The sequence below is a fragment of the Coregonus lavaretus genome (genome assembly GCF_964263955.1).
Source record: "Coregonus lavaretus genome assembly, chromosome: 13".
In the NCBI taxonomy this organism is placed as follows: Eukaryota; Metazoa; Chordata; class Actinopteri; order Salmoniformes; family Salmonidae; genus Coregonus; species Coregonus lavaretus.
The window spans coordinates 53,694,286-53,715,263 of record NC_140000.1 but is presented as its reverse complement, the minus strand read 5'-3'; the positions used below and the strand labels follow the sequence as shown (position 1 = coordinate 53,715,263).

General features: G+C 46.7%; 1 protein-coding gene across 3 annotated transcripts in view; it reads right to left on the bottom strand.

Moving 5' to 3' along the window:
- Window positions 1-20,978, bottom strand: part of LOC311139752 (neuron navigator 3-like) — a 78,357-nt gene that overhangs the window by 12,387 nt on the left and 44,992 nt on the right. The window contains exons 11-22 of one of the 3 annotated variants that reach the window (XM_084174691.1): window positions 20,867-20,887; window positions 20,255-20,278; window positions 18,666-18,689; window positions 18,340-18,417; window positions 11,681-11,764; window positions 10,085-10,196; window positions 9,739-9,857; window positions 6,404-6,427; window positions 5,607-5,779; window positions 3,700-3,853; window positions 2,394-2,577; window positions 698-795 (exon numbers count right to left, since the gene is read on the bottom strand). In XM_084174691.1, coding sequence (XP_084030817.1) covers window positions 698-795; window positions 2,394-2,577; window positions 3,700-3,853; window positions 5,607-5,779; window positions 6,404-6,427; window positions 9,739-9,857; window positions 10,085-10,196; window positions 11,681-11,764; window positions 18,340-18,417; window positions 18,666-18,689; window positions 20,255-20,278; window positions 20,867-20,887 — 1,095 coding nt within the window. Of the gene's footprint in view, window positions 1-697; window positions 796-2,393; window positions 2,578-3,687; window positions 3,854-5,606; window positions 5,780-6,403; window positions 6,428-9,738; window positions 9,858-10,084; window positions 10,197-11,680; window positions 11,765-18,339; window positions 18,418-18,665; window positions 18,690-20,254; window positions 20,279-20,866; window positions 20,888-20,978 lie in introns of all 3 variants that reach the window. The other 2 variants (XM_084174692.1, XM_084174693.1) reach the window with 2 other exon arrangements.

Genomic DNA, 20,978 nt, shown 5'->3' with positions numbered 1-20,978 from the left:
GTTACCAATTGTTTTCTTGGTGACTATGGACCCAGCTGCCTTGAGATCATTGACAAGACCCTCCCGAGTAGTTCTGGGCTGATTGCTCACCGTTCTCATGATCATTAGAACTTCACGAGGTGAGATCTTGCATGGAGCCCCAGGCCGAGGGAGATTGACAGTTATTTTGTGTTTCTTCCATTTGCGAATAATCGCACCAACTGTTGTCACCTTCTCACCAAGCTGCTTGGTGATGGTCTTGTAGCCCATTCCAGCCTTGTGTAGGTCTACAATCTTGTCCCTGACATCCTTGGAGAGCTATTTGGTCTTGGCCATGGTGGAGAGTTTGGAATCTGATTGATTGATTGCTTCTGTGGACAGGTGTCTTTTATACAGGTAACAAACTGAGATTAGGAGCATTCCCTTTAAGAGTGTGTTCCTATTCTCAGCTCGTTACCTGTATAAAAGACACCTGGGAGCCAGAAATCTTTCTGATTGAGAGGGGGTCAAATACTTATTTCCCTCATTAAAATGCAAATCAATTTATAACATTCTTGACATGCGTTTTTCTGGATTATTTTGTTGTTATTCTGTCTCTCACTGTTCAAATAAACCTACCATTAAAATTATAGACTGATCATGTCTCTGTCAGTGGGCAAACGTACAAAATCAGCAGGGGATCAAATACTTTTCCCTCACTGCATCTCTCATTAGTTACCTTTGTCTTATTGGAGCCACTGTTGATTGTGACCACAATGCGGACACTGCGCCCCTCTTTGCGTAGATTGCCCTCATAACCATCGTCCAGGAGAATATCTGTAGGCACAAACACAACTATCTATCAAGGGAGGAAGCAATCTTGGGGAAAAACATCTCTGTAATAAAAGCGTCTGAAAAATAGAGATGAAGAAACAACAGAGACTAAATGTAATATAGAGCGGTCCCTCTGCCTGTTTGCAAGACATGGTTGTCAGGCTGGAAAAGTTACTTCGCTAGGAGCTCCAGATATGAATTATAAACAGGTTATTTTTCTCTCGCTCTGCTTTATTTCCATTGAACTGGGGAGGAAGGGGAACTACTTTGCATTGGGCTGGCTTGCTGGCACACAGGCTCTGTGCAGGGGTGATAAGGGCCCTCTGCCACTCGTCTTCCCACGCGCTGCTGCTCCCAACTCATCCCCCCATCAATTAAACAGCCCCAAAGTCCTCTGAGAGTGTTCTATTTTAATTACAGGACAGACGAGTAGACCAACGAGCGTTCCACTCATCGACGAGGACGGACTCGGAGAAGAGGAGTATACAAGGTTTAATTAGTCTCTCTCTCTCTCTCTCTCTCTCTCTCTCTCTCTCTCTCTCTCTCTCTCTCTCTCTCTCTCTCTCTCTCTCTCTCTCTCTCTCTCTCTCTCTCTCTCTCTCTCTCTCTCTCTCTCTCTCTCTCTCTCTCGCTCTCTCTCTCTCAGTCACTCACACACACACTCACAACTCTCCGAGGAGTTATGTTCTGACGTCTGCTTGATTGATGCTCTTGGAGGGCCGAAACACTTCTGTTTTTTATTTCTACCTGGTAGTTAATTGCACTCACTTGGTGTCCCAGGTCTGAATTAGCCCCTGATTAGAAGGAGAGGATGAAAAACAGAGGTGTTTCGGCCCTCCAGGACCGGAATTGAAGAACCCTGCTCTACATGGACAAACGTGCTGTGGTGGCTCACCTTCATCCAGGACAATATATTGCATATTTTCTACTAAATCATCATCCAGGAAAATATATTGTATATTCTTCTACTAAACCATCATCCAGGATAATATAATGTAAACTGTTCTACTGAGTTGTAGAGTCATGGGGCTGTGGTGGATCACCTGACATGATGGTGTCTGTGATGTTGAGGTTGTTGAGGGACAGGCCTAGAGCTGTGGCTCACCTGACATGATGGTGTCTGTGATGTTGAGGTTGTTGAGGGACAGGCCCAGAGCTGTGGCTCACCTGACATGATGGTGTCTGTGATGTTGAGGTTGTTGAGGGACAGGCCCAGAGCTGTGGCTCACCTGACATGATGGTGTCTGTGATGTTGAGGTTGTTGAGGGACAGGCCCAGAGCTGTGGCTCACCTGACATGATGGTGTCTGTGATGTTGAGGTTGTTGAGGGACAGGCCCAGAACTGTGGCTCACCTGACATGATGGTGTCTGTGATGTTGAGGTTGTTGAGGGACAGGCCCAGAGCTGTGGCTCACCTGACATGATGGTGTCTGTGATGTTGAGGTTGTTGAGGGACAGGCCCAGAGCTGTGGCTCACCTGACATGATGGTGTCTGTGATGTTGAGGTTGTTGAGGGACAGGCCCAGAGCTGTGGCTCACCTGACATGATGGTGTCTGTGATGTTGAGGTTGTTGAGGGACAGGCCCAGAGCTGTGGCTCACCTGACATGATGGTGTCTGTGATGTTGAGGTTGTTGAGGGACAGGCCCAGAGATTGGCGCGAGGAGGATGAGGATGTGCTGGAAGTCTCTGAGGGCGGCCGGCCCGTCTTGGCAGGCGTGGCGGCTGGCGTGGTGCCTCCCGTCTTGAGCCGGTCGTTTTCCGCTTTCAGCAGCTCGATCTCGTTCTGCCCAATGATAGAGAATAAACATCAGGAGGATATTCTAAATGTCACTGTCGGCGTTTCCTGACAGATGCTGTTCTAAACCATAGAAACAGAATTACCAGAACGGACATTCCCATTCAAGTCAATGTTCTGTGATGAGTGGACCAGTGACCGTATTGAGTGTCCTGTCTAGTAATTATATTTCTATGGTTATAACTCATCATGTAGGCCTACACTACCTGTTGGGAGACAATGACATCACCACAAATGGACGCTTTTATAGAGCAATCCAGAAACTAAACCCAACCCCATGTAAAATAAAATAATTATACTGAGAGGTAAACCGATTAGGAGAATATGGAAATGTCCTTGCACTCAGACTGGCCATAGTTATCATTGTGGATCAGTATTAGCCTCATTGTTGGCTGTGAGAGCCCCTTTAATCTCACCAGAGCTCTTTGTACTGGGCTGTTCACAAGTCTAAACCCCAGATTAAGGGCCTGGGTAGATTATCTACACATCTGAGGAGAGAGCGCTGACTTCTCCAGTTGTTGCCGTTTTGTCATGGGAGTTGACATCAACGGCCAAGCCACTGTCCCCCCGTTCTTTGTCACGAGCTTCATTGTCAGTGCTCTACCAGAAAGGTGATTGGGTGTATGGTACAGCTAAGCCTAATTAGCGGTCTGAGTGGTTAAATTGTAAATTGACCACGGTGGCATCGCGGATTGTTGGCTTCCGTGGCCCCGGTGAGAGCAAGAGACGCGCACAAGCCTCCCCCTGACCCCCCACTGACCCCCCCGACCCCCCCAGACACCCCTGGCATGGCATCAAAGAGCCAGAACAATCCCCAAACACTGGTATTAGCTCCCTAACTGCGTAGTGTCACGGCTCACTGGCCCCTGGGAAACAGGTCTCTCTGGGTGCGACCCAATAATGTCTCCTTCCTGAAGTATTTTTTACAGCATAAACAATATACATACAGATAAAACAACAGATAAGAGATGACTGGATTAGTGTTAAACACAACAATAGAAGGCTTTATGTACAATTAGAGATTTTATATATAAATCAGTGCTAATTCACATTGGTGGTCCCCCATGGTTTGGGTTGTGCATTCGTTTAGCAGGCTACCTGGTTCCTCACCTGCATACGGTTCATGGCCTCTCGGATCTGGTCCAGGTGGTGGGCGGAGCTAAGAGCCTCCAGGCGGATGTCTGTCAGCTTCAGTTCCTTCTCCCTCAGCTCATTCTTCAGCTGCAGGATGATCTCCGCCTCCGCCTCCGTGCACTCACACAGCCTGCAAGGGGTCACACAGGGGTCACAGGGCTAGAAATACTACAAACTGGGATAGTTACACATACAGGCTAGAAATACTACATAAAGGGATAGTTACACATACAGGCTAGAAATACCACAAACAGGGATAGTTACACATACAGGCTAGAAATACTACAAACAGGGATAGTTACACATACAGGCTAGAAATACTTCAAACATGGATAGTTACACATACAGGCTAGAAATACTTCAAACAGGGATAGGTACACATACAGTACAGTACAGTACAGTACAGTACAGTACAGGCATGGGAAGTGTCCACCGAGGGAACCAGGGAACCTCAACCCCCGAGGGAGAGAGAGAGAGAGAACTAGGCTGTACAGTAAAACCAAAGAGGATCCATTGGAGTCAGTAGAAAACCGTTATGGCAGACATACTTAGAAAACGAACGAACGCACATACACACAGGTGGTATGGGGTCACACAGGGATCAGGAGAGCATTGGGGATGAGTGAATCCTCCATCATAGGAATTTTCCATCTGGCATACCAAGCAAAGACGATCTACAGTCCCAGTGTTGCTACTACTACTACTACCATTCACTACTATCAAACTCTGCAGGTCACAGCTGAGTTTACGATCTGAAATGGGGAAATGTACTTCAAAACCCACACCATGAGCATCACCCGCCACGGCTAGGAAAGCCTGTCAGCGGTCCTCCAAAGAAATTAGGGCAAACCAACTTGCCAGCTGGCCCATACACAGCAGATGTGAATTAAACTAGCATGCTCGTGTCACTATCTGGCAAATGCATGGCCAGCTGAGGATATTAGCAAGATGGAGGGGCCTTCCGTACATGGCCAATTCACCAGCAGTATCAGTAAGCACGGAAATATGATATAATCTCCCATGACTGCAACACGTGATTTTAATATTTGTGTACGCGGCTCACTTTCTGGTGCATTATATGTTTGTGTCGTGGCCTGATTGGGGCCATTTGTGAGAGAAAGGTTGCGTCCCAAAGGGCACCCTATTCCCTAGATAGTGCACTACTTTTGACCAGAGCCCTATGGGCCCTGAAGTGCACAATAATAGGGAATATGGTGCCATTTGGGACACAACCAAATATAAAAAGCAGGCTGAGTTTTGATGGTGTTAAGAGAGATGCATGATGAAAGCACTCCACACCCCGACAGCGACACACTGCCTGTTACCGAGATCTGTGCTTGTAGACCACATGACCGTTTAGGCTTCTCTTTGACATCCACATGGGGAGGGGCTTGCTATCACAGAAGCACTTGTTACTGTACAGACAGACAGACAGACAGACATGTGAAATGGAGAAACAAGGTGAAAAAGAAGAGACATAAAAGAAAAGACCAGGTGAATTCATAAGAAAACAACAACATTTGTGCCAAGAAATGGAAGATGCTGAATTATGTTTTGTATGTAGATTGGGATATAGCCTGTGTGTGTAATAATAATTAGGTGGGTGCTTATATTTGAGAAAAGCTCAAGTGTGTATTAGAAATGTGTTTTTTGCGTATCCCAACTCCCCCCCGAGACACCTTCGGAGAGTGGGGTTATGGCCAGGGTCAGCCATTATCAACAGTGACCCTTGAGCAACTAGGGTTAAGTGCCTTGCTCAAGGGCAAATTGACAGATGTTTCACCTTGTCGGCTCAGGGATTCGAACTAGCGACCCTTCGGTTACTGACCCAACGCTCTAACCGCTAGGCTACCTGCCGTGTGTGTATATTACAGTATACTCACTCTGTAGTAGAGGCTGAGGAGAGGAGTGTGGGAAAGCTGTCCTGTCTGTTAGCATGCTGTAGCTTGGGCGAGGACGGCAGCGATGAATCCGTCATCTCTTCGATGTCATCGTGGGGAGACTGAGGCTTGTTGCCCTTCTTCTTACTGAACGCCTGCTTGAACGAGCTCCGCAACTGCAAAAGAAACAACCAAAACGTCAACTTCGCCCATCTCTCCAACTTAACGTACATCATTTCCTGTCGGGCCAAGTCAGTGCTGTTCTTAGGCAACAGTCACCATCTGAGAGAGAGGGAAAGCAAGGAAACTCAATCAAAGGCGAGAGAGGGATCCAATCAAGGGCGACTGTATGGAGGAGGAATGAGGAATGCAGGGAGGAGCCAGACTGTATGGAGGAGGAATGAGGAATGCAGGGAGGAGCCAGACTGTATGGAGGAGAAATTAGGAATACAGGGGAGGAGCCAGACTGTATGGAGGAGAAATTAGGAATACAGGGGAGGAGCCAGACTGTATGGAGGAGAAATTAGGAATACAGGGGAGGAGCCAGACTGTATGGAGGAGAAATTAGGAATACAGGGGAGGAGCCAGACTGTATGGAGGAGAAATTAGGAATACAGGGGAGGAGCCAGACTTTTTAAAGTCCTGGAACTAGAAACAAACAGGCAGTCAAAATGAGGGAGGAGGAGAGGGGGGCTATTTCCATGCCGAACAGTTGTAGAAGGGAAAACGTTGAGGAACTGAGGAGGAAGAGGAGGAAGTCACCACAGCACACGGACGGTGGACGCTTTAGTACAACTGACCTGTGCTGGGATGGAATCAGCCACCTGAGGATAGAACAATCACTACTGTTACCACAGGAACACCCCGCTCCACTGACCCACACATCATCACTACTATATTACCACAGGGACACCCCGCTCCACTGACCCACACATCATCACTACTGTTACCACAGGGACACCCCGCTCCACTGACCCACACATCATCACTACTGTATTACCACAGGGACACCCCGCTCCACTGACCCACACATCATCACTACTATATTACCAAAGGGACACCCCGCTCCACTGACCCACACATCATCACTACTATATTACCACAGGGACACCCCGCTCCACTGACCCACACATCATCACTACTATATTACCACAGGGACACCCCGCTCCACTGACCCACACATCATCACTACTGTATTACTGCTAGGGACACCCCGCTCCACTGACCCACACATCATCACTACTATATTACCACAGGGACACCCCGCTCCACTGACCCACACATCATCACTACTGTATTACCACAGGGACACCCCGCTCCACTGACCCACACATCATCACTACTATATTACCACAGGGACACCCCGCTCCACTGACCCACACATCATCACTACTATATTACCACAGGGACACCCCGCTCCACTGACCCACACATCATCACTACTGTATTACTGCTAGGGACACCCCGCTCCACTGACCCACACATCATCACTACTGTTACCACAGGGACACCCCGCTCCACTGACCCACACATCATCACTACTGTATTACTGCTAGGGACACCCCGCTCCACTGACCCACACATCATCACTACTATATTACCACAGGGACACCCCGCTCCACTGACCCACACATCATCACTACTGTATTACTGCTAGGGACACCCCGCTCCACTGACCCACACATCATCACTACTGTTACCACAGGGACACCCCGCTCCACTGACCCACACATCATCACTACTGTATTACTGCTAGGGACACCCCGCTCCACTGACCCACACATCATCACTACTGTATTACCACAGGGACACCCCGCTCCACTGACCCACACATCATCACTACTGTATTACTGCTAGGGACACCCCGCTCCACTGACCCACACATCATCACTACTGTTACCACAGGGACACCCCGCTCCACTGACCCACACATCATCACTACTGTATTACTGCTAGGGACACCCCGCTCCACTGACCCACACATCATCACTACTATATTACCACAGGGACACCCCGCTCCACTGACCCACACATCATCACTACTGTATTACTGCTAGGGACACCCCGCTCCACTGACCCACACATCATCACTACTGTTACCACAGGGACACCCCGCTCCACTGACCCACACATCATCACTACTGTATTACTGCTAGGGACACCCCGCTCCACTGACCCACACATCATCACTACTATATTACCACAGGGACACCCCGCTCCACTGACCCACACATCATCACTACTGTATTACTGCTAGGGACACCCCGCTCCACTGACCCACACATCATCACTACTGTTACCACAGGGACACCCCGCTCCACTGACCCACACATCATCACTACTGTATTACTGCTAGGGACACCCCGCTCCACTGACCCACACATCATCACTACTGTTACCACAGGGACACCCCGCTCCACTGACCCACACATCATCACTACTGTATTACCACAGGGACACCCCGCTCCACTGACCCACACATCATCACTACTATATTACCACAGGGACACCCCGCTCCACTGACCCACACATCATCACTAATGTATTACTGTTAGGGACACCCCGCTCCACTGACCCACACATCATCACTACTGTATTACCACAGGGACACCCCGCTCCACTGACCCACACATCATCACTACTGTATTACCACAGGGACACCCCGCTCCACTGACCCACACATCATCAACACTGTATTACCACAGGGACACCCCGCTCCACTGACCCACACATCATCACTACTGTATTACCACAGGGACACCCCGCTCCACTGACCCACACATCACTACTGTATTACCGCTAGGGCCATCATTGTCTTTAAAGGGGCAATCTGGGATTGGTACATCCATTTATATACTTTCAAAGTAATTATATAGATTGATTCTTGAAAAATATAGCTTATAAATGCCTCATGAGCTTTGTTCAACTGTCATACCCCAAAAGACTTCCCTTGCCTCTTTAAAACTTCATTTAACTGGCAATTAGTTCCTGAGGTTTGAGGCATTTGCATTTTGTTTCCTGTACAAGGTGAAGAATGGCTCCAGGAAGGGGAAACTGCACCTGATGTGTGTGTGTGTTTGTGTGTGTGTGTGTGTGTGTGTTTGTGTGTGTGTGTGTGTGTGTGTGTGTGTGTGTGTGTGTGTGTTTGTGTGTGTGTGTGTGTGTGTGAGCCCATGTCCCGCTCCCTGCTGTTAGCGATGCCCTCTTCAGTCAGATCACAGGCTCTTCATTAACCTCTGAGCCACACACTTGAGCTTTTCTCTGGGTCAGAGTCTGGGAAGGATTGGGACAGAGAATTTAGCAGTTGTAAAGATGCTGGTCGTACTCCTTGATGAACATTTAGCAGTTCATCATGGTCTGTTTCCCAGAAGAGATAGTATGGAGGTCAGATTGTAAACTCTTAAAGTGGGGTTGTCTTCTATACTGAAACTTAATATAAGAATGTATGAGTTATTATTAAATGTAATGAAAAATAATTCAGAGGGTCATGACAAATAGTAGTCCAAATAGTAGTCCTTAACCAGCAGAAAAACACAGGGATTGACAAAAACGTGGATTTTGAATGAATGCGTTTCTCAAATAGGGTGGGTCATATTGTCTCCACGGTGGGGCAGAAGCGTAACTGCACACAGAAGGAGAGGAGAAGGAAGGTTAATATTACTAAGAGAGATGGACTGTACACTTAATCAAGGGGTACACTGACTGGGGGACTGAAGGAAACTAAGCGGGACAGCACTGATTGACGCTTAAATATATCCACAATATTACACTTAGGAAATGAGTGCCCAATATGTGATCCTTTTACAAAAGTGTTACACCCCTTTTGTATTTTTCTTTCACAGTCATTCACTCTGTCATACAGACATGCAGGAGGATGGGGGTGGTTCATATTCACCTTGTTGCCTCTCTCCTTTCCCTGGCAGAGGGTTAGGGTTAGAGAGAGCGTGAGAAAAGGGAGTGGAATTACAAGTCACAGTTATGACAGTGTATGACTGCTTAGTGGGAGTGTGAGACTGGCATGGTTTAGATGGTTCAGAGGTTAGAGTGAAGTGCACCGCACGGAGACGCCTATATGACCTGAGAAAACCCCTCCTCCTCTCCTTCTCCCGTGGGATTTCTTCACTCACTAACTCACCCAGCTCTTCTTCTTCTTCTTGTCCTCTGGGTCTTTGGCGCTGCCCAGGGACGAGTGACTGGCTGCACTGTTGATGCTGGACATGCTCTCCGACGAGTGTTTCCGTCTAATCCGCAGGTCTGGAAGCACAAGACAATCCTCTTTTTAGTTCCTACCAAGTTTAACTCCTGAGTGGCAGGTGTTTAAGATCAACTTTCAAAGAGGGTGAACATTCTAGAGTGGTGTATGGCTGCTCTCATGAGTAAAGAGGGACAGAGTTTGAAATGTGTGGGCCGATCAAGAGGAAGAGGTGCGGTTCTTGCCCACGCTAAAGCGCATATGGAGGGTTCTCCTCTGGCTCCGCTACCTTTGTGTAGGTGGTCGGGGCCGTTGAGGGCCACTTGGATGGCTGTCTGGGCGTCTGTGTTCTGGGCTTTCAGCGCCTCGATGGTCTCTCTCAGCTCAGCCAGCTCCGACTCCTAAGGGAAGAGAAGCAACAACACAGATCAACCTCCACAGCACCACACCGCCACAGACAATACTAACCTGCTCAATTGAAAACAATGGCAGAATGTGCTTGATTATAGATATACTGTAGAAACATCATCTGGTGTCCCCAAAAAATAACAAATGTGCTTTATGTGGATCTTGAATAGACCTTTTTGATCACTAACCCTATTGAATTAGAAAAATCTTGTTTTCTGCCTCTAAATCTCTTTAACGGTCTACCCTTCATTTCGGTCGGGGGCACCACTCTCTCAATTCTCAATCCAAAACTCAATGACAGTTGTACGATATCTCAGTAAAATATTCCTGCTTCAAAAGCACACAGAGCTAGGCCTTAAGCAAGTTTAAGAGGATAAGGTTTGGCAATAGAGTTTTACCCTCCGCCCCATCTGATTGGATAAAACCTACATGGCACAGTACCTCTCTATTAAATCCACATGATTAGATAAAAAGGCAACAGCGCTCCAATTCCCCCAAAACCACTGTGGGCTTGTGATAGGGTTTCAGCCTTAATTAAAAGTTGGGAGGGCGCAGGCGGCTTGCTTAACAAAGACGTCCCTCTAGAATCTCTCGTTTAATTTATCCAGGATTAAGGCTGCCACAGCTCTTCTATGTTATGAGTAGGGTTTCCACCAACAGGCGGACAGGCGGAGACGCTCACGTTTCATCACAAGGATGGCTTTACATTTACAACACATGTACCATTCTTTCACTGATCCTCGTTTTAGAGCTCGATATCTGATATCTGGCTATGAGTATAGCATCATTCAGTACATATACGCCTGAAGAAATAACTCTGCAGAGTATGGAGCAAAACCAATGTCCTGGATTAGGATACATATGAGACAAGTTCTATCAATATCATGAATATCTTATATTAAGAAGGGAAAAGGTCCCACACTAACCTTAAAGGACAACTCTATATTTTGGTATTTATTTAATTAGTCCATTGTTGACATAGTCCCCAAACGTTTTGCTTGTCAGCAATCAAGTTGTCAAGATACTGTATGTAACTTTCAAAATACAGAAATCATCCCCGCATGATGCGTTTTGCATCATATGACAATGGACTAATGAAACAAATACCAAAAGATACATAATTGTCCTTTAACATAGCTTTTAACTTAATGAAGCCTTCATAAAAGGTCTATACAGAAATCATTCATAAGCATATGTCATGCTGTATAAAGGGTGTCAAATGTGCCACGGGCACGACACAGGATGATTATAAATGATTTATGGTACATTATGTAGTGCTTATGAAGACCTTATGAATGCTCTATAACGTTTCTATAAGTTACTGTTATTGTAAGGTGTAAATGACCATGGATTAACAGTGATACGCACAGACAGGCAGACTTCTCAGAGACAATGAAACACTAAAGCCTGATACAAACTTTATACATGAGAACGTATCTGGAAGCGGTGGGCCGCAGCAACAGAAAACGGCACGTACCTTTTGCTCAGCTGTCATGGTGAGGCTCGTTAGGCGACAGGTCATGTTCCCCAGGCTCTTCTCAAAGGCTGCCACCAGGTGAGCCTGTCAACACAGAGGTCAGAGTTCAACACAGCAGCACAGTCAACACAAGCACTGGACGGGTCATAAAAGCAGGCATAAAGGGACAACATTAAATTGGCACATTTTCCTGAGGTCCTATAAATATGCCATTATTTTTAGTTGGAACAACCTCTAACCAGGTGGATTCAAGATGATCCACAAACACACATTTAGCACACAGTGTGAAAACTCCATTGTTAGATAGCCACTTAAACATGTAGAAGAAGAATCGACGCGACCTGAGGGTGTAGGCTATTTTTTCTCTCACCCTTTTCATGTTCCCTCGTGTTTCTCATGAGTCATCACTCTCCCCAGGGACCCTCAGCTCTGATAGACTGAGTCAAGCCATCCCTCTGTTGAACCACCAGCACTGACTGACTGGCTGGACCATCATGTTTATTTCTGTATCTGAACCAAAACACTAACATTCCCCCTAGTTACAGCTTGCACTTTACAATGGCAACGCTGAGCCTGCTGCATGCTACAGCTAACCACTCCCCCACTGGTCCAGGGTGATAGCTTTGAAGTGGGTTATGAACTGGAAGTTAACATGAGGAGGTTCAAAGGAGACATGATGTACAAAACTTGTAACCTCTTGGGGAAGTTGCTGCTGTGCTACAGAAGAAGTGGTAGCTACACTACGTCAGCTCTTCTGAAAGTTATAAACCTTCACTTTCACTGTGGTTCAAACTGCAGACAGCAGCAGCAGCAACAACAACATCCATGATTATGACCGATTTTAACAGCCAACTGGTGATTTGAACATGCACAAAAACACAGCTGAACCGAGACCTAAAGTAAAGAGAAAGGTGGGCATATCTTCTTGTACACAGGTCAGAGAAGGTTTAGCTTTTCTTTAACGGCGCCTGAATAAATGTTTCACCTGAAGAAACACCGGCGACAAACTGAAGGGTGCCAAATGTTTAGCAGCATGACACCATCTGCTGCACTGAGCCTGATGGAAGTAAAGCTTCATGAAAATGGGATAGCATAGTGAGGGAAAGTGTGTGTGTGCGTGTGTGTGTGTGTGTGTGTGTGTGTGTGTGTGTGCGTGTGTGCGTGTGTGCATGCGTGCAGGGGTGATAAGTCTTCACCTAAAAATACAGGAATAGCAATTGTGTGTGTGCATGTGTATGACAGAGAGAGAAACAGAACAAATAGTGTGAGCTCACACCCCCGCCCCTCCACAGCATGGAGCCTCAGACACCTGTCAGGACCAGTGAGTCACACAGAGTCAGGCAGTGTGCCCACAGATAAGAGAATCTCAGCTCAACAGGGCTGAGTAGCAACACAGTATTCACAGTCCTACACCAATAAGTCAACACCACCATATTGGTCCTCTTCTCTCCTCTCTGGCTGAATCGCATTTAACCTTTGCAAAATGTCATCCGTCCAATCCCATCAGCACCCTCCATCATGTGACGTCCACCCACTGCTGCTGCCCACCTGTCCGCCCTGCGGGTAGGGTTGTGCGGCTGCCCACGCGTCCCGCGGCTGGGCCGTCTGTGCAGTCCGGGCCCCCCGGCCACCCTTGGCCTTGCAACCCCTGCCCTGGGGCCTCTGCTGGGAACCGGGGTAATGGTTGAGGGTCGGCCAGACCAGCGAACCGGCCAGAGAGCTGCCCCTACTACTAGTGCTGCTGCCCGGTGTCGACGCCATCCTCAGAGCCCTCTCTGCTCTACCCATCCACACTCATATACTCACTCACTCACACACTACTGTAGTCTAAGCCAGCACAGGCGGCTACATATACTAATTCCCAAATCCCCAAAGAGAGAGAGGGCAAAAAAGAGGTAGAAGGGAGGGGATAAGAGAGAGAGGGAGGGCAATCTAGAGGGGAGAGAGAAAGGAGTGAGAGAGAGAAAGGAATGAGAGAGGGAAAGGAATGAGAGAGGGAAAGGAATGCGAGAGGGAAAGGAGTGAGAGAGGGAAAGGAATGAGAGAGGGAAAGGAATGAGAGAGGGAAAGGAATGAGAGAGGGAAAGGAGTGAGAGAGAGAAAGGAATGAGAGAGGGAAAGGAGTGAGAGAGGGAAAGGAGTGAGAGAGGGAAAGGAATGAGAGAGGGAAAGGAATGAGAGAGGGAAAGGCAATAGAGAGAGTGACAGAAGGTGAAGGAATGAGAATTAGGGTAAGGTAGGTAGGTAGGTAGGTAGGTAGGTAGGTAGGTAAGTAGAGCGCAGAGGTATAAACCCACCTCTTAAACAAACTTTAATGACAGTCAAGGTAAGGAATGGAGAAAATAAAAACCTCACAGTACAATACCAAGACGCTTCTGCACCACTTGTTCTTTTTAAGACTTTTTCCAGGATGCTGGTTTAGCTAATTCTGTTTTGTTCTGATCGAAGAAACCCTAAACAAACATGAACTAGATTGACATGGACGTGGGAGAGCTTCTCTAACCATATGTGTCTACACACATACAAGTACAGTATGTGCCTGATGTGGCCATTTTAGCTTACAAGTCAGGCCAGACTGACCTGTTAAGACCATGCTGAAGGTGACACAATGACTAGTCCTTTATTAAAAACATTCCTTATTCCAAAAAGATCAAAAGATTCATTTCTATAATAACATATTACAAAGAGCGTGACCAGATACAGTAAATTAACGTCTTATGTACAGCACATTAGTGTCCTGTGTAGCTCAGCTGGTAGAGCACGGCGCTTGCAACGCCAGGGTTGTGCGTTTGATTCCCATAGGGAACAAGTACGAAAAGGTATGCACTCACTACCGTAAGTTGCTCTGGATAAGAGCATCTGCTAAATGACTGAAATGTAAATGTAATTAGGGTCAATCTACGATGACCTCAATCAGCAGACACCACACTCACAGCTCTTCTCATTCGTTCAATGACAAAACAGTGCCTCGCTCTAAGTGGGATTTACATTTAATCAGCCATTCAAGAGAACATGACTGCAAACATACAGTATCTCTGCCAGACAAACCAGCCCACAGCATCTAAAACACTGCCTTAACCAATGCTGCAGTGTATGTTTCAAGCACTGGAGTCCCGGTAGAGAAATGTTGTCCCGATGCACAGCATGGGCCATGAAACTTGGGTACCTGTCACGACTTCCGCCGAGGCTGCCTCCCCTCCTTGTTCGGGCAGGCTTTGGCGTACGTCGTCACCGGAGTACTAACCACTGCCGCCCCAATCATCATATAAATTGTCTTGTCAATCACACACACCTGGTTCTATTCCCGTAATTAGTCCATGTATAAGTGTTCCCTCTGCCCCCTTGTCCTTGTGGGTGATTGTTTGTTGTGGAGGTTAGTAGCTCGGAGGAGCTCTTGTATTTGGTATCGACGGGAGTATTTTTCCCTTGTGCCTTGTATTTTCCAGTGCACCTGTTTTGTGCCCTGGAGTGTGTTTGACACATTTCTGCGTAAACCTGTATTTATTGGATTAAAGCCTGTTTCTGTGATTTACCCTCCTGCGCCTGACTCCTTCAACACCACCTTATCACAGTACCAGACACCATTTGGTACCAGAGAGAGTGTAAGGGTCTGGCGGGGATGACATTTCGACCGTCACACCCCCTGCTGGAACAGATTGGGATCAGGAGCCCAGGAAAGGCTTGAGGTTATATATATATATATATATATATATATATATATATATACACTGCTCAAAAAAATAAAGGGAACACTTAAACAACACAATGTAACTCCAAGTCAATCACACTTCTGTGAAATCAAACTGTCCACTTAGGAAGCAACACTGATTGACAATAAATGTCACATGCTGTTGTGCAAATGGAATAGACAACAGGTGGAAATTATAGGCAATTAGCAAGACACCCCCAATAAAGAAGTGGTTCTGCAGGTGGTGACCACAGACCACTTCTCAGTTCCTATGCTTCCTGGCTGATGTTTTGGTCACTTTTGAATGCTGGCGGTGCTTTCACTCTAGTGGTAGCATGAGACGGAGTCTACAACCCACACAAGTGGCTCAGGTAGTGCAGCTCATCCAGGATGGCACATCAATGCGAGTTGTGGCAAGAAGGTTTGCTGTGTCTGTCAGCGTAGTGTCAAGAGCATGGAGGCGCTACCAGGAGACAGGCCAGTACATCAGGAGACGTGGAGGAGGCCGTAGGAGGGCAACAACCCAGCAGCAAGACCGCTACCTCCGCCTTTGTGCAAGGAGGAGCAGGGGGAGCACTGCCAGAGCCCTGCAAAATGACCTCCAGCAGGCCACAAATGTGCATGTGTCTGCTCAAACGGTCAGAAACAGACTCCATGAGGGTGGTATGAGGGCCCGACGTCCACAGGTGGGGGTTGTGCTTACAGCCCAACACCGTGCAGGACGTTTGGCATTTGCCAGAGGACACCAAGATTGGCAAATTCGCCACTGGCGCCCTGTGCTCTTCACAGATGAAAGCAGGTTCACACTGAGCACATGTGACAGACGTGACAGAGTCTGGAGACGCCGTGGAGAAAGTTCTGCTGCCTGCAACATCCTCCAGCATAACCGGTTTGGCAGTGAGTCAGTCATGGTGTGGGGTGGCATTTCTTTGGGGGGCCGCACAGCCCTCCATGTGCTCGCCAGAGGTAGCCTGACTGCCATTAGGTACCGAGATGAGATCCTCAGACCCCTTGTGAGACCATATGCTGGTGCGGTTGGCCCTGGGTTCCTCCTAATGCAAGACAATGCTAGACCTCATGTGGCTGGAGTGTGTCAGCAGTTCCTGCAAGAGGAAGGCATTGATGCTATGGACTGGCCCGCCCGTTCCCCAGACCTGAATCCAATTGAGCACATCTTTGACATCATGTCTCGCTCCATCCACCAACGCCACGTTGCACCACAGACTGTCCAGGAGTTGGCGGATGCTTTAGTCCAGGTCTGGGAGGAGATCCCTCAGGAGACCATCCGCCACCTCATCAGGAGTATGCCCAGGCGTTGTAGGGAGGTCATACAGGTACGTGGAGGCCACACACACTACTGAGCCTCATTTTGACTTGTTTTAAGGACATTACATCAACGTTGGATCAGCCTGTAGTGTGGTTTTCCACTTTAATTTTGAGGGTGACTCCAAATCCAGACCTCCATGGGTTGATAAATTTGATTTCCATTGATAATTTTTGTGTGATTTTGTTGTCAGCACATTCAACTATGTAAAGAAAAAAGTATTTAATAAGATTATTTCATTCATTCAGATCTAGGATGTGTTGTTTAAGTGTTCCCTTTATTATTTTTTTGCAGTGTATATACATATACACTGAGTGCACACATTAGGAACACCTGCTCTTTCCATGACATAGACTAACCAGGTGAATCCAGGTGAAAGCTATGATCCCTTATTGATGTCACTTGTTAAATTCACTTCAATCAGTGTAGATGAAGGGGAGGAGACAGATTAAAGAATACTTTTTAAGCCTTGAGACAACTGACACATGGATTGTGTATATGTGCCATTCAGAGGGTGAATGGGCAAGACAAGATGGTCTCAGATGATCCTGCAGGTGAAGAAGCCGGATGTGGCGGTCCTGGGCTGGCTTGGTTACACATGGTCTGCGGTTTGACGTACTGCTAAATTCTCTAAAACGATGTTGGAGGCAGTCTATGGTAGATAAATGAACATTCAATGCTCTGACAACAGCTCTGGTGGACATTCCTACAGTCAGCATGCCAATGCACGCTCCCTCAAAACTTGAGACATCTATGGCATTGTGTTGTGTGACAAAACTGCACATTTTAGAGTGGCCTTTTATTGTCCCCAGCACAAGGTGCACCTGTGTAGGGATCATGCTGTTTAATCAACTTATTGATATGCCACACCTGTCAGGTGGATGGATTATCTTGGCAAAGGAAAAATGCCCACTAACAGGGATACAAACAAATGTGTGTACAAAATTAGAGAAATAAGCTTTTTGTGCGTATGGAAAATATCTGGGATCTTTTATTTCAGCTCATGAAACATGGGACCAACACAGTTCCGTTTATATTTTTGTTCACAAAAGCATCTAAAAAAAGCTTTCTCATGAATTAAACAATGCAACTTTGGAAATGTCTTGGCAGTGTGGTGCCTTAGTGCCTACAGATGTAGAACTCAGCGATCAAAGACCCTGTCAGCCTCGCACTTGATCAGACGCTTTATGCAGGGCCCAGCACTGAGAGAGACACAGGCTTTGACAGGCTTTGGGTTCTCAGGGTTCTCTCTCACTCTGTACAATACACTTCCTCCCTCCAAACTGGGCTCACAAGCTCCCTCTTTCCTCTCTCTCTCTCCATCTCTCTGTTTTGTTGAATCTGCATGTTCTTGCTAGGCTGCCGGATGAGGCCCGCTTCGCAGGACAATTCCCGGTAAACAAGGCGCCTATTCGAGCCGTGTTCAGAAAAAACAACAACCCAGACTTCAAAACATTTCATCAGAAGCTTAAGAAACCTTTGAGTCAGAGAGAGAAAGGAAATTACTGGGCGTCTAGACTGATTTACATTCAAGGGTTTGGCAAAGGCAGAGTTTCCCCCCGAACATTTTTGACAGGCTAGGATGCAAATGAACCACGATGCAGACGTTTTGACTGCTCGGTGTGTGTTGAAGTAAGAGGCACTTACATTGGCAGACAGCTGAGACGTGAGGGTCGCAACCTTTTCCTGGGAGGCGTCCAGCTCTCGCCGCAGCTTCCTGATTTGCTGTTTGGGTGGGGAAAAAATTAAATATTACCATGACGATCACGTCTCTCCTAAAAAACCAGGACTGATTGAAAATATACCAGAGCATGCCTATCTTCTGATTCCATCCCTTTACAAGCAAATCTAAATCTGGTGTATCAGCTGCCTTGTAAATATCCATTTGAAAACATTGATGTAAAGTCTCTGTCTCACTGCCACAGCATAAAACAATGGGGTGAATGTAAGTGTGAAGGTAAATGTGGGATTACCGTGGTATTTTGGCCTGTTTGACCCTTGATTGAAAAGAGAAGAATACAATTAACTCTATGATGCATGCTTAGTCCAAACAGAAGATATGGTGAGAGAGAGGTCAGTTATGATGACGACAAAGCAGCATGTTTCCTCACGGTTAGCAGTTTAAACCATTAGCCAATAAGGCATAAGACAATCTCTCACACATTAACAACAGCACAGTCTTGGACAAATTAGCCAATAGAAGGAAAAAATTGTAAAAGCATCTAAACACATTAGAGTAGTTGTCACTTTGGTAACACTTTCTCCAAACCTGACTGGTATAATGCATTGTTTTAAATACATTAAAAAGGCTGAAACATGGTTCTAATAAGTAATGAAGCATTATACCTGTGGGCTTTAACTAAAATGTTAATGTATGGTTCAAACAGAAACATAAAGTAAAAAATGAACTGAAAAAAAAGCCAGTGATAACTGAATAGGGTGTGAACTGAAACCAAAGAGTAGGATAAAGGGTGTATTAATGATGAATGAATGTTTGTCCATGACTGTCAGTATGACGTGTGGTAAAGATAATGTTAAAGTGCTGTTTGGTTATATTCATATGGCTGGTTGTTTAAAAGACTGGCCCCATTACAAGCAATGCACCATAGGGTCAAAGAGATTTGACTTGGACACCAAGTCCAAGGTTATATACACAGTTTTATGCTCAGGTCCGCCACTGATAGACTACAACCTGATTTTGGATAAAGTGGATACATATATCACTGTTCGTGCTTTGATTGTTATCTTTCATTATGGAGATCTGACCGGACCAGACCAGACCAGACAGACCAGACCAGACCAGACAGACCAGACCAACCGACAGACCAGAGAGACCAGAGACAGACAGACAGACCAGACATACAGAGACAGACAGGACAGACCAGACCAGACTGACAGACCAGACCAACCGACAGACCAGAGAGACCAGAGACAGACAGACAGACCAGACATACAGAGACAGACAGGACAGACCAGACCAGACTGACAGACCAGACCGACAGACAGACCAGAGACAGACAGACAGACCAGACATACAGAGACAGACAGGACAGACCAGACCAGACCGACAGACAGACCAGAGAGACCAGAGAGACAGACAGACCAGACCAGAGAGACAGACAGACAGACCAGACAGACCAGACAGACAGACAGACAGACAGACCAGAGAGAACAGAGAGACAGACAGACAGACCAGAGAGACCAGAGAGACAGACCAGACATACAGAGACAGACAGGACAGACCAGACCAGACTGACAGACCAGACCGACAGACAGACCAGAGAGACAGACAGACCAGACAGACCAGACCAGACCAGAGAGAGAGACAGACAGACAGACAGACAGACAGACAGACCAGACCAGACCAGACCAGAGAGAGAGACAGACAGACAGACAGACAGACAGACCAGACCAGACCAGACCAGAGAGAGAGACAGACAGACAGACAGACAGACAGACACAGACAGACAGACAGACCAGAGAGAACAGAGGGACAGACAGACAGACCAGAGAGACAGACAGACCAGAGACATTTCGTCCCCCACAAAGCCAAGCCTCTTACCTCAGAATGTGCCTTTTCCTCTGTCTGTTTGGGAGAGAAGACATGTCATTAAGATGTGCAGGAATAAGCCACATTGTATGAACAATGATTCACTCCTGACAGCTTCTTTATGGATGCAATAATCAAATGAATACCCATTGTCATAATGAGTAGATAATTGGGGTTTAGCTTTTGATCGAGAATGATGCAGGAGCCAAAAGGCCATAGATGACGCCAGTAAGTGAAAGCAAATGCAAAGGCAGGTCTTGATGCATCAAATCAAATCGTATTGGTCACATACACATATTTAGTAGATGTTATTGTGGGTGTAGTGAAGTCGTTGACTGTGGTGTCATCTCTAAGTCAGGTCAGACTGTTTTAAGAACTTACACAACTTTTTATTTTGGCCGTTCAAGTAATATGTAATCGATGTGGCAGGGAGAAGTAACATATTACATTGTATGAATGTATTACAATATATACACTGGTAACATTGGTTGTTTTTTTCACACCAACCAAAAACCTGTGTGAACATCTGCCACATTCAACCAGCATCAGACCATGTGGTGGGCATACAAACACGTTGTCTGTGTGGTGTGGAGAGATCATAGCTGACAGCATCATAGTCTTTACCTTGGCCAGAAAGGAAAGAACCTGGAAGTAAGAAAACGTGGGTTCAAGCTGCGGCAATGGGAAACCATGGCAACTCAACACTTTGCACTGCCCTGAAAACAGGGTGCCGAAC